At 47.6% G+C, this 12,759-nt stretch overlaps 3 protein-coding genes across 3 annotated transcripts; 2 read left to right on the plus strand and 1 right to left on the minus strand.

Annotated features, from left to right (window-relative positions):
• Window positions 1–6,874: 6,874 nt before the first annotated feature.
• On the plus strand, window positions 6,875–7,348 carry KRP23_12166 (uncharacterized protein; the record flags this gene model as incomplete). The annotated part of the gene is made up of 1 exon (XM_067882750.1): window positions 6,875–7,348. One exon carries the CDS (start codon window positions 6,875–6,877, stop codon window positions 7,346–7,348), a length of 474 nt encoding a protein of 157 aa, XP_067739774.1.
• A 965-nt stretch (window positions 7,349–8,313) lies between these two features.
• On the plus strand, window positions 8,314–9,735 carry KRP23_12167 (uncharacterized protein; the record flags this gene model as incomplete). Its single annotated transcript, XM_067882751.1, has 4 exons — window positions 8,314–8,802; window positions 8,888–9,202; window positions 9,298–9,490; window positions 9,569–9,735. 4 exons carry the CDS (start codon window positions 8,314–8,316, stop codon window positions 9,733–9,735), a joined length of 1,164 nt encoding a protein of 387 aa, XP_067739775.1.
• A 93-nt stretch (window positions 9,736–9,828) lies between these two features.
• On the minus strand, window positions 9,829–10,758 carry KRP23_12168 (RxLR effector protein PSR2; the record flags this gene model as incomplete). Its single annotated transcript, XM_067895966.1, has 1 exon — window positions 9,829–10,758. One exon carries the CDS (start codon window positions 10,756–10,758, stop codon window positions 9,829–9,831), a length of 930 nt encoding a protein of 309 aa, XP_067739776.1.
• Between the last annotated feature and the right edge of the window lie 2,001 nt (window positions 10,759–12,759).

Raw genomic sequence — 12,759 nt, forward strand, 5'->3', positions numbered from 1 at the left:
AAACTTGCAAAATGGGTGTTTGATATGGCGGGTGGAGCCATGCCACTCACACTAAGCTACGCCGATGGATAGGGACCTGGAGTGGATAAAGTAGGCATACGAATTAGGAGCTATGAGTCTAGTTGGATGATTCCTGTTGACACGATCGTACACAACTACCTCCGCAAGGCGGTTTTGCAGCGCATTGTTTGGTCTGTAAAAGGTAACTGTGTCTGCGCCGATGGAGCACTCCACCAGCTCCCGTACGGTGTCCACAGTTGCGCCTGAGATAGTTCCCCATAGTCCCAGTGCGCGTAGCAAACGATGTAAGAATCAGTGCAGGTAAATAATAAACAACCCTATAGCCTCCTATTGAGTAGGAGTTCACATACGCTGCACAGGGACCGTGCTTTCTCGAATCATCTCTCTTTTACGCTTCGTTTGTGTGAGCGCCCTCCGTCGCGAATCCAATTTTGCAGCGGACAACTTGTCCTTGCAAAAGAACGCAAATTTACATGGTTATTTTGTGAGCTGCCAATTTGTATGGGACTCAAAATGAGCATCGTTTCGAATCGAAAAATACAGAACCTTCTGTCCTGAACAAATCGGTCACACGGGTGCCCAAGTCCTGAAAGACCCGGAGAATGACCAATGACATGCCACGTTAATTCGTTGACCCTAACTCACCTTCAAAGTTTGTACAAGGATTCCGTTAAAAAGGTTAAATGCACGTGGTAAGGGCATCTCCATCAGTATGTCTTATCCTAAAATCATAACGTGGCCGATGAGACCCCCATTTTTGAAATAAGTCCTGTCTATGCAAAATTTCTCTAGAGGTGATACTTAAGCGAATCGTATATATAATTTCTACCAATTAGAACGGTCATTTCGAATAAAAGAATAGAGTGAAGATACCAGGATGGACACTGAAAAAAACTTCCTGGCGTAGCGCTCTTGCGTTCGGGCCAATGCTGGTAGCCTCTGCTGTAGAACGCGTCATTCCTCTGCCCAGCACCTTGCACGGTCTCCCGATAGCTTCAACCACAACAAGCATCGCTCAAAATTATCTACGTTGCTCTGCTCGGGACCCTCACCCACGCGATCTTTCTGTTAACTGAAGTTTGCACTCAGTGCTGCCTCAAATCACGAGGCCTAATTTGAGACCCGAGATCCATCGTATGGTTCCCCTGAAGTTAAATTCCGGCATAGGACCTGTCAGTGGTAGACTTGAGACTTGATCGAGTCTCAACGACACCACTTGTGAGATAAAACCGCCATTGAGGTGTACCGCTGGAGATGCTCTAAGAACATCCTATCAGCAGGTTTTAAAGTCGTTTTAAAGGTAAACGTAGCGTGCTTAACCTTTTTGTGAACCACTTACACATATTATGGTGCACACAAGTCACTTACTCGGAAAAGGAGGCATTTTCCTTCCTTTTAGGGCTACGAAGGGTCGCCATCAACTCTTCCATTTGGGTTGATAGTTCAATGTATGTACTGGGTGTCCCGTCGAAATCGTACTTAAAACGTAAAAGGAGGCATTTTGCTTGGTCGACCATTGAAACGCTCATTTAACTTTACCAGGTCCTATTTTTAAGACCCGAATCTTAATTTAAACCTCGAGTATCAACCGACTATTTGATGGACACCTTTCTGTCCAATCACCTCGGCCCTTATTTAATTGAACAATAGGTAAATAATTGCTTAAGACTCAACGCGGTACAACGGGTCCAGCAATTGAAGGTACCCCATGTTGAAGTGGCAAATCTATTAGTTTTTTAGTCCCATACAAAAAACAAGTGTAAAACATAGTTCTCCCTTTTTTTTTTTACAATAGTTGACGTCAAGTGGGCAAGTCAATGTTTCATATCAGTTGACAGGTTCTGTGATAGGTGGAAAGCCAATCGTATTGGCCAATCACAGCGTACAGCTGCTGAGATTTCTGTGTGAGTGCTGTTTTAATGTGTGTAGACGGCACGTTTAGTATAAAATTACTACGGATAGGCAGCGGTTTTTACTGAACCTAGTACATAATTGACCATTTCAAGATGCAAGCAGTACAACGCACCTACAACAAGGACCTGTCGCTAGAAGAGCGATTGAAAATCGCTACATTCCTGCTCGAGAACTCAACCAACTTGAGACTTGCCCGCGGTTTTATATTTGAAGTTGCTCATCGATTTCACTGCAGTGACAATACTGTTTCGAGGATTTGGAAGGAGACGGTTCAGTGCCGTAGGAATGGTGGCGGGATGTCGAAGTTTGAGAGCAAGCGAGCTGGAAAGTCTGGGCGGAAAAGGGTGCACGTTGACACACCTGGGCGGATCGAATCTCTGCCGTGGCGTCGGCGGCGCACAATTTTCAAGCGGTCGCCAAGGCTTTACAAGTGTCGCCCGCTTCAATTCAACGAACTGTTGGGGCTGGTGAAATCGTGCGCCACACGAAATCCATTAAACAAAGATTGGCCGACGAGAATAAGCTGTCACGGTATGCATATCACACTGGTGGTGTGCATATACTATTTATTATTAAACTCTTGCGTGTAGCTTCAAGTTCTGTTTGTCGACGCAGGGTTGATAGTTTATCCAATCGTATCTTGATCGACGAATTTTTTTTTGCATACCCGAAGCTGACAAGACCGTATACCTAGCACCAGACGAAGAACCGCGTCACCGTACGGCCCAGTCGAACCGATTCATCACGAAGATCTTGTTCATGGCTGCCGTGATGAGACCAATTCCTGCCAGTGATGGCTCGTTGCTGTTCGATGGAAAGCTGGGGATGTGGCCGTGTATCAAACGTGTCCCTGCCCAGAAGTCATCAAGGAATTGGCCTGTCGGAATGCTGCATACGTGCCCCGTCAATGTTGGCCGTGACGAACAGCGAGTCATGCTGGTTTATCACGTCATTCTGGCAATTAAGGCCAAGTGTCCGTCTTTTCTGCAAGACACACCATTGATCGTTCAGCAAGATAGAGCTCGCTGTCATCTTGCTGCAGATGATCCCGCCTTTGTGTCGGCATGCAAGGAGAGAGGATGAAAGATTCAAGTTGAAGTGCAGCCACCTAACAGCCCCGACCTGAATATTCTCGACCTACGGTTTTCGCCTCTATCCAAGCACTCCAATATCAAGAAAGCCCTCGCAATATTAACAAGCTCATTACCGGCACGTATACAACGTACGATCATCGACTGCCGAGTGTGCTTGACGACACATTTGTATCTCTACAAAAAGTGATAATAAGCATCATTCAAGACGAAGGCAACAACAGCTACAAGTGTCCTCATATTAGCAAGGCAAAACTACGTCGGGCTGGATTGCTGCGTAGAAACTACGTATGCGAGTCTTTCGTGTACTATTCTGGGACTGCTTAAATTGTGCTTGCTATGCACAATAAAGAGGCATTTCTGAGATTAAAGCTAGAAGTTGCCAAAATACTGATGGCATCAAAGTAAAATAGCATTGCGCACAATACAAATCGGGCTTTGGGCATGTGTCCTTATTTTTTTTAGTTCATAAATACCTCAGTTTATACTACTCCGAACCCCTAAATAGTAGCCTACTATGTACCTCGGGTTATGATTTTGTTTTTTTGTATGAGATACCATCTATGTTTAGCTTGAGCCCGCCAAATAACTGCCATGACTGCTGGGAATGCGTCTATTGTTTTCAGCAGACCTCGCTTGTTATTTTCATGTTGCCATTTTTGGGAGTTAAAGTTAAATCTCTTGCTGTGGGCTACTGTTACTAAAGTTGGTCAGTTAATGTGAAACGGAGGGAGTGTTTAATATGGCCACCTAGCTCCTTCTTCACTGCGACAAGGCGCTTTGGCATGGAGCGCACGCACTCCCGAATGTAGTCATGATCCAGGCTAGCCCAGATACGTATGAGCTTGAGTTTCAGGTCTTGAGGGTGGTTGCCGGGGACCTATTCAGCTCGCGCTTCATCTCTGCCCAGGCAATATCGATGGGGTTGAGGTCTGGGCTCTGCGAAGGGTGTCCCAAGTCCTTCAAGTTCTGCTTCTTGATGCACGTATTCGTCAGCTTGGCACGGTGGGCAGAAGCGTTGTCCTGAACAAAGAAGTAACCATATAGGTGCCTCGTAATTGGAACCTCAGAACGGAGAATGTGAAGATAGTACCCCTCCAAGCAAATATGCAGCGTGCCGACGCCGTTCCCACGCATAGACCCCCACACCATGACAGATTGACAGCCACTCTTGAACGTCGGCAGTACACACTTAGTGGAGAAGGCTTCATGGGACCTGCTCCAAACCGATACACGACCAGTCGTCCCATGGAGCACCCTGGCTTGATTGGTAAAAAGCACGTCGTCCCAATGCTCAGCAGTCAGATCACAGTACTTCTTCGCGTACACTAGGCGGGCACAGCGGTGCTTCTTCGACAGGTACGGTTTCTTTCTGGCGGAGCAGCCGTTGAGCCCAGTCGCGTGAACCCGAGAGAGGATTGTCCACTTCGAGACCTTCCTTCCGATATCTGCTTCCACCTTGGCTGCCAAACTAGCTGTACTAACAAATCGGTTCGCCCCGACGACACGTACAATCCGCCGGCCTTAGCGTCCATCTCTGAGCTTCTTGCGGTCCGAGCGAGGTGGCACCACGAAGTGGCCTAGCTGCTTGTAGTACGTGAAAATGTTACGGACACTTTCACACGGTATTTCAAGAATCTCGGCGATTGTTTGTAGCCATGTCCGCGAAGGTGCATCTGTACGCAAAGTACGCGCCTGTCGTGAGAGTACTGGTGGCGCTGGCGCACAATGGCTGTCGTAATAGTTGAAAAGGAGAATGCCATGTTGCAGCGTCCACTGAGGAGCGCGTCAAACTACGTACTGGCGGCGCCATCCATATAGGTGAGCATTGATTGTTAGTGCACCATTTGAGCAACATAATATGTTCTACATGTATACAAATCCTATATAAAATTGATAAAGCTGCAAGGGTGCCTTCATTTTCACTTCATTCGTTTTTGATTCAACGTTGATTGGCGGAACGTTAGAAATCGTATCCAATCAGCGAGCGCAAACCGAACCCAGAGGATAATTGCGCTCTTGATCGTGCACGTTTCGCGGTAAATGGCTTCTGTAGCCGCCGGTACGTTCAAATGTGTGCCACTTCAACATGAGGTGCCTTCAATTTCCGGATTCGCTGTAGATACCAGATATACGCGAGGTCTTATGTTAAAACTCGTGGTCTTAAAGACTTATAATAAGACCTGCCGCTGGGGCTACATTCTCGAGAGTGAATCGTGCCACAAGATGAATCACTTAGTTTTGTATGTAGCCTATTTGTTGTCTTTTTCTATCAACAATGTCAGGAGGGGGTGAACGCCAACTTGCTCGGCAAGCCGAAACAACGCCTGCGGTTTAAGATCCGTGTGCGTACCGGTAGCACGCGGGCTTAAACCCAGGACCAAGCATGGTCACATTGCTCGGCTTAGGGTTCTCCCACGGGGGTTGAGATGAGGCGTGGGTGTAGATTTCTTGTCAGCATCTCCGATTTTTGTGATTTGCAGCGAGATGACATCCGTTTCTCATGTTGTGGCGGTATTCTCTGCCCTGCATGCTCTCTCTTGAGGACGAAACAACCTTTTTTCATATGGTTTATCGGAATTATTAATTACAGATGATATTCAGGAAGGACTGTATACTTAAGTATACTTTTGCTACGGGGTGAATATGCTAAAAATGATAAATCCTGGGGCTACCGCTCCTATCGTTTAGAATACCAAATTCGACAGTAACATACTTAATTGTAGGTGTATTTTGCATTAATACTGCTGGAGAATGCAACCACAACAAGGACCACTGTAATGTGTTGCGCCATACATCCGGTAATGTATGTGCTGTGAGATCGTTGGGCCCACAGGCATGAATGGGTCTGTCTACTCTACGAGCTCACACTCACCCAGACTTCGCTGCTGAAATGTTTACTGAAATGCCCTCGCTGCGACAACAGGTTATTGCTGGTGATTGGCAGACAGCTGCAGAAACGCGGAGTACTCACGGTTGCGAAATGAAGGATTGTTTTGACTGGCTCTTGCTGATTACTGACTTCCCAACCGTGATAACCACTATTATTATTATTCTAATATAATATAATATATTATACTGTACACTGAGTATTCTCATATAATATTCACTATAATTTATTATTATACTATAATACTCGCAGTCACCGTCACAATCTCATACAGAAGCATATAAAGGGTCGTTTCAAATTCGCGTTTGATGTAGATAACGAAGACGCGATGAAGCAGCCAACGACCACTAGTGCTTTCAGCGGGTTGAAGTGTCATTAGATCCAAAACCGTATCATGTATGCAAACTTTGTAGGCCCCCATGTTACTGTGAGCAGCAAGTATGTCAGGTTGGTATTTCTGCTCTCGCAGGATACGCACTCATATCCTTTTAAATGCTTAAAAATGCATAGTCGGTGGATCGATTTCGTAATATATGCAGCAGGATATCATGCTTCTCAGTGATCATTTAGTACTGGGTTAGACTGTGCGAAATGAGCGATTGCAATTTAACCAGGGGTACATCTTCCGTCCCCGTCATCTGTAATTCATGCCTGGTGATTATCACGGAGAGGTGTTATTGATTTGTTAGGGAAAGCATCGATCAGAAGACCACACGAGCTACAGTCCGGTACACAGCACATGCATGCGCGACGAGCGCAAACAGTCCGGAGGAGATGAAATTGGTTTACGGGCATTAGAAAAGCTTGCCCAGGCGAGTAATCCGAACGCTTCTCTTAGATGAACGTTACTGTACTCAAGTTTTTGGACCAGCAAAAGCTTGATGGACGCTTCCCATTTCGGAATCAACCAGCTCCCGGTCACACAAGAATTTCCATCGTACCACCGAGACAACGAACCATGCGCTTCAGCGTCCTCTTCACCCTCTTCGTCGCCATCTTTTTCGCGTGCACCAGCTTCACCAGCGCCGAAAATACTGGGGTTGATAACACAGTTCGCCGTCTTAAGGGCAGCTCGCTGCCCGCGGACGGCGAGGAGCGTGTTAGTGCTAATTTTGGGCTGCTCGATGAAGCCACCAAAAAGCTGAAGGCGGATCAATTCGTCGCCAAGGCTGTCCAGAATTTTAAAGTGGGCAAAATCAACAGAGCAGCGGATGCCATGAAGGCAGGTGCTGGAAAGACTGCTGAACTCACCACGAAGCAACAAAGTCAAGTCACCAAGTTGGTGGCGAAGGCAGCGAAGAACAAGATGCCCTGGTCCAAGACCAAGAAGATTATCGTGGGTCTGGTCGGTTTCAATCTTGGCGGGGTCGCCCTGTACGCTCTTTACAAGGTGTACGTATCGAACGGCGGCAATGCTACCAGTGCGGCTTAAGCTGCGATTGCGTTGTCCGCGAATGGTCCAATAGTTATTTTGATTCGAGCCATTAAAATGCTAGTGTTTCCTTAATCTTTGCCAATCCTGAAAAAATGCTTCAAACAAAATCAACGAGCAAGTGTAAGGGGTGCCATGCGTTATAACTTCTCTTGTTGCCGTCAAGAACTTTCTCTTCCTCATACGGAATGTTTTTACGCGTACGGACCTCTAATTAGTGTACTTCTTATACGCGATGCGTGTAGCACGAATAGTAATCTATACGGGTAAATACATGTAGGTGTTCTCAGGTCAGTTAAGACGACGAGAAGGTTTTGAACAAGCCTTCGCATTGACAAAGCTGGCGCGTTTTGGGCGTGGTCTTCAGTGTATTGCAATTACAACGAGAAAGTTGCAGAAAGCGCGCCTCATTCATATTTTCTCATTGTGTAAATATCACTTCACTCATAATATGAGTGGTACTATCTTAAAACATGGTCAAGTTTACCTCTCGGCGACGAGATAGAGACCGCTTTTCTGTCGGAAGCGGGATTGAAGGACTTTTCGGCTACGTATTACACGTGGGCCCCCCTCCTGGTTCAGCGAGGTAAGTACGCGCAGCCACTTCCGACGGAATATTTTCCGGAATCTTAGCTGCTAACAAAATCAGTATACCCTACATATGACTCGGCGCCATAATTGTAATTAGCCCACCGTCCATACAATCCAAGCAATTGTCTTCAGGGTCATTGCTCAAAGCACGCCAACACCTGCGCACCAAATCCGACATGGCCTCTAATGATAACAGCGCGGCTCTTGACTCAAATCCGACATGGCATCTATTGATAGCAGCGCGGGTCTTGACTTTAGACCCAGTCAACGTCAAGAGCTCGAGACGCAGTCCGATTCATGCGTCAACGACAAGTATGTCACTATTTATGATCATACAGTCACTAAAATGCAAAATGCAAAATACTAGTTCGAAAATGGGTACCTTCCTGCCGCTGGACGACTTGGACCCGACGCTGTCGGACGTGCTGGCCTTCATCAACGACTTCGACAACTCGGATAGTTCCCAGGACAGCCTCACGTCTTCCCCGTCCGAGGATGACCCAGTCGCGTCCTCCAGCGAAGCGACCGCCAAGCGGAAAAAGAGTCGCGCGGCCGCGTCCAGACGTTTTCAACACAAGAAGAAAGCGGAGCTTTTAGCGTTGCGGGCGCAAGCTTCTTCGCTCAAAAAGCGGCTAAAAGAGCTCAGTGACAATGGGAATGGGTCAAAGGGTTCAATCGTGGGTCGACTGGACGGGACCCAAACACAGAAATTGGTCGCCATGTGGCTGGGCAAAGCCCAATTAGAGAAACACTTGAGACTGACGGCGGAAACGGAAAATCGACAGCTGAAAAAGGCCCTGGCGAGGCAGAAATACACTGCAAAAGTGGTGGGGCACTTGCTGCACAATGTCACGTCGGTGGTGGTATGCTGCCGTTATTTATTTATTTTTTTCCTTTGGAAAAGTGCTGAACTCGTTCTTGCATTTTGTGGTTGATGATGGTTTTCAGCATATTGAAGAAGGGCTTCGGACGCCTCATCCGAGTGCTGGGTCTGGACTGGATCACTTTGTGCCGAATCTTGACGATGCCATTTACAGCGAGTTGGCGTCGAGAATGAGTAATTTGTACCTGAATGCTGATGGGGTCTTCTCTTCGCCAAATGCGATGGAGACGAGGTTTTTGACCGACGACGTGGAGATTCGCTGGGATCCAATATCTGGTGTGCCGTACGTCGAGCTGAGAGCGTTGATGCCAATACAGTTGAGTATTCAAGACACGGCGAGTTTGGCACATAACACGAAAGCTCTCGAGAAGAGCCGATATGTAAGTTATACCTAATTCTCTGGGTCTAGAGTTGTGAGTGGATACGTCGAGTGTGTAGACGATTGACAGTTGTGTTGCTTTACTTTTTCACCTAGAGGAAATACCAACCAACGGAGCACGGATTGAGGAAAGAATCGGAGGTCGAACTACAAAACGAGGTGATGACCATGTCGGTTAACGTTATGTCGCTGTCAAGGACGTACGAGGAGTCGAATCGTGTGCTGAGCACGTGGACATCGCTGGTATGTGATCATCCACTGGATCCTGCTGTGCAATTCCGCGAACAAGGTTGGGTAATGATCTCAGCGGCGCCTTCCAATCCACTGGATCAGTCACTACTTCAAGTGTGTTATCGTTTGTCTCCAGAGACACACCAAAGCGTTCATTTCTCAGAATCGAACCGCGAGATGGATAGCATGACGATCTTTGTGTTGCAGAAGCTTGGCTCCGTGACGCGCCAGCACCTGATGGATATGGGCAATGCTTACTTGGACGGACGAGGAGATCGGGCAAGCCCATGTAATGTTGGTTAACTAGGAGAGTACCATGTGCAGTGGGGAATGATCAGCATTACGTAAAGTAAATGAAGTGAAAAGACGTCGCTCACCTCACAACCAGTTGTGGATCTAGTCTACTTTCTTCCTGAAAAATGCCTGATAGCGCTCTAGCATTGGCGCGAACACAGTTTGAGACCAATTGCTGTCCCTCAGATTGAGCACATTCGTCGTGACTCGACCTGGTGTCAGCCCTTCCTTTGCCCATTTAACGAACAGTGCCGTCTCCAACTTGTCCGCCATAATCTCGGAGCCATACATTTTTTTGGAAGCATAAAGAAGCTTTGCCACACCTGTATCTCCACCGTAGGCCCTGGTAAACGTCTGCAGCATAGTCGTTTCCTTTCCAGGGTTCAGTCGATTGAACTCAGACATGTAATTGAGCCATGCTCTTAAGCCCGGGCTGCTAAGAGGGTAGGCACCTGCGTCGTCAAGCATCAGGATTCTGAAAACGTCGTCTGCAGACTTTTCAGATTTCAACCAGCCCGCGACCTGTTCAGCCTGCAACTTCGTTGCCAGGTGCGTTGTAGCTTCAGATTTTTTCGCCGAAACCAACATCCTAGCCACGGCTGCCTCTCCCCCATAACGAGTCGAAAGCACGCCAACCATCGACACTTGGTTGCTGGGGTTCTTGTTGTTGTACATCGATATATACTTAGCCAAAACGTTCATATTCGAGTTCGTCAGCACGTCGTTTATGGCGTCGTCGATCTTCAGGAGTTTGAAAACCTGCGTCGCAGACTTTCTCGTAGCTAGCCACCACTTGAGTTTGGCGCTCTCATTGATTATTGACGCCTTCGGCATCATCGCGCCTGCAATACCGGAGACGCCGACCACTCTTTCTTCGCTCTTTTCATCGTACGCGCTGTCGGCCCTCAGCAACCTCTTGAGGGGAAACTCGTTTCGGATAGTGTTTAGTGCGATCGGCTTCGAGGTTGTTGACGCGGAGGCGAAATTGACACATGCGACCAGGGTCAAAACCACGATCCAGTACTGACGCATGGTGGGTTTGAACTTGGCGCTTGTTCTTGGTTGTGGGTTACCGAGGCGTGGCGAATTAAGAAATAAAATTTGATTTGCATCGCACAGCTTTGGTATGATGTTTGTGCTGTGATAGAAGCCGCGTCAACATGGAACGATGCACCGTATGTATATCGCTGGAGGTGAAGTTATTGCCCTCTGCATTTATATTCTTGCCCTCAATTTTATTCCCAGTACCTAACGTTTGTATGGAAATTCCTCCTGTTCTTACCTCGTTTTCGCCCATCCGGATAGGCTTTTATATCGAAAACAGAGTCCATAACTTTTAACCCCATCGTTCTAATAACAAATACTTTAAGTATTAATACCATTTAGCATAAGTGGGTTGGAGGTGCTGGCGACCCTTACTTAAACCAAGTTAAATATTTTCAGCTCACCGACATTTGATAATCTGTCCGATGCTTGCCTTGATGAGCATTTTCTACCAATTAAGGTGGAAGCAATACCGTGCGCGCCAAATCGATAGGACCCCGAATTTCGGAGCAGATCGTTGCCGATAACTCGGCTTCTACTGCGAATTAGAGACTGCTATTTAAATATGTTGCTGCTGTCATGCATACCAAGAGCAGGCTTGCGCTAACAACTGCGAATTCGACACCCTTGGCAGGGCTGGTATACAGATTGCAGGTTTTGACAAGAGCGACAAAATATAGTACCATATCCTTTTTCTGGCGAAACCTACACGTTTTATGCGACTTCATACAAACTTCTATATTAAAAGTTAGTACTTAGTAAGGCCACCCTTCTGCTTGATGACAGCAAGGCAACGGCGAGGCATGGACTCCACGAGCTTGAGTAAGTACTCCTGCTCGATGGAGTCCCACGCAGTCATGATGGATGCCTTCAGCTCGACAACTGTATTATATTGGCGGCCATGGGCATACACCCGAGCCGCCATTACAGACCAGACGTTCTCGATTGGATTGCAGTCTGGAGAGCGAGCCGGCCACACCATGGTGTTAACTTCCATTTCTTGCAAGAACCCCGTCGTCTCACGCGATGCGTGAATCGACGCGTTATCTTGCTGGAAAATGAAGTCAACACCATCGTTAGAGTGAGCAAAAGGAAGCATATACTCAGACACAGTATAGATGGAGTCACCAGAGTTTTGTCGCCCTCTTAATACGGCCAGCTCGCTCTTACCTTGGGCACTGAATGCCCCCCAGACCATGACGCTCCCTCCACCATTCTGACGCCGCACAAATGACTGAGCCGGCCGTCGCATGTCTCGCCAATAGTACTTGAAACCATCTGGTCCATCCAGGTTGAACTTTTTTCATCGGAAAATACAGTATATTGCCATATTCCTACATGCAATGACAGCTAGTTAGAATCGCCAACACAACAAAGCAACAACACGAACAAATTTACCTGGGTTCAGTATATGCTCCTCAGCCCACGCCATTCGAGCGGCCTTGTGTGCCACAGTCAAGGGCAGCGTGCGGTCCATCTTGGTGTAGACCAGATGGTCCACACGCTGAAGCATCCTCTGTATCGTTCGCACGGAGGCCTTGATCGCGAGCTTGGTCTTGAGCTCCGCTGCGAAGCGTTCTCCGGACGCCGCCGTGCGAACCAGCACACGCACTTCCCTCTCGGTTAGTGCTAACCGACGCCCTGCCCTTGGCTTGTCGCAGCCGCTGTCGGTCTGCGGTCCTCGCTCGGTCTTGATAGCCCTCCGCACACAGGTGCGAGAGCGGCCGGTTTTTCTTGAGATGTCGTGTAGCGAGACCCCGCCGTCGTGGAGCCCGATGATCCACCAATACTCTTGGTTGGTGAGGGCTTTACCACGGCCCATTGAAAAATGAGAGGCTGGCAACCACGATTAAAGCAGCAGTGAGCTGCTCAACAACAAGTTTCCTCCATTCATCTGACCAGTAGTGACATTCATTCTTTTAATATAGAAGTTTGTATGAAGTCGCATAAAACGTGTAGGTTTCGCCAGAAAAAGGATATGGTACTATA

The sequence above is a fragment of the Phytophthora ramorum genome (assembly GCF_020800215.1).
Source record: "Phytophthora ramorum isolate Pr-102 chromosome Unknown Phyram_PR-102_s0014, whole genome shotgun sequence".
In the NCBI taxonomy this organism is placed as follows: domain Eukaryota; phylum Oomycota; class Peronosporomycetes; order Peronosporales; family Peronosporaceae; genus Phytophthora; species Phytophthora ramorum.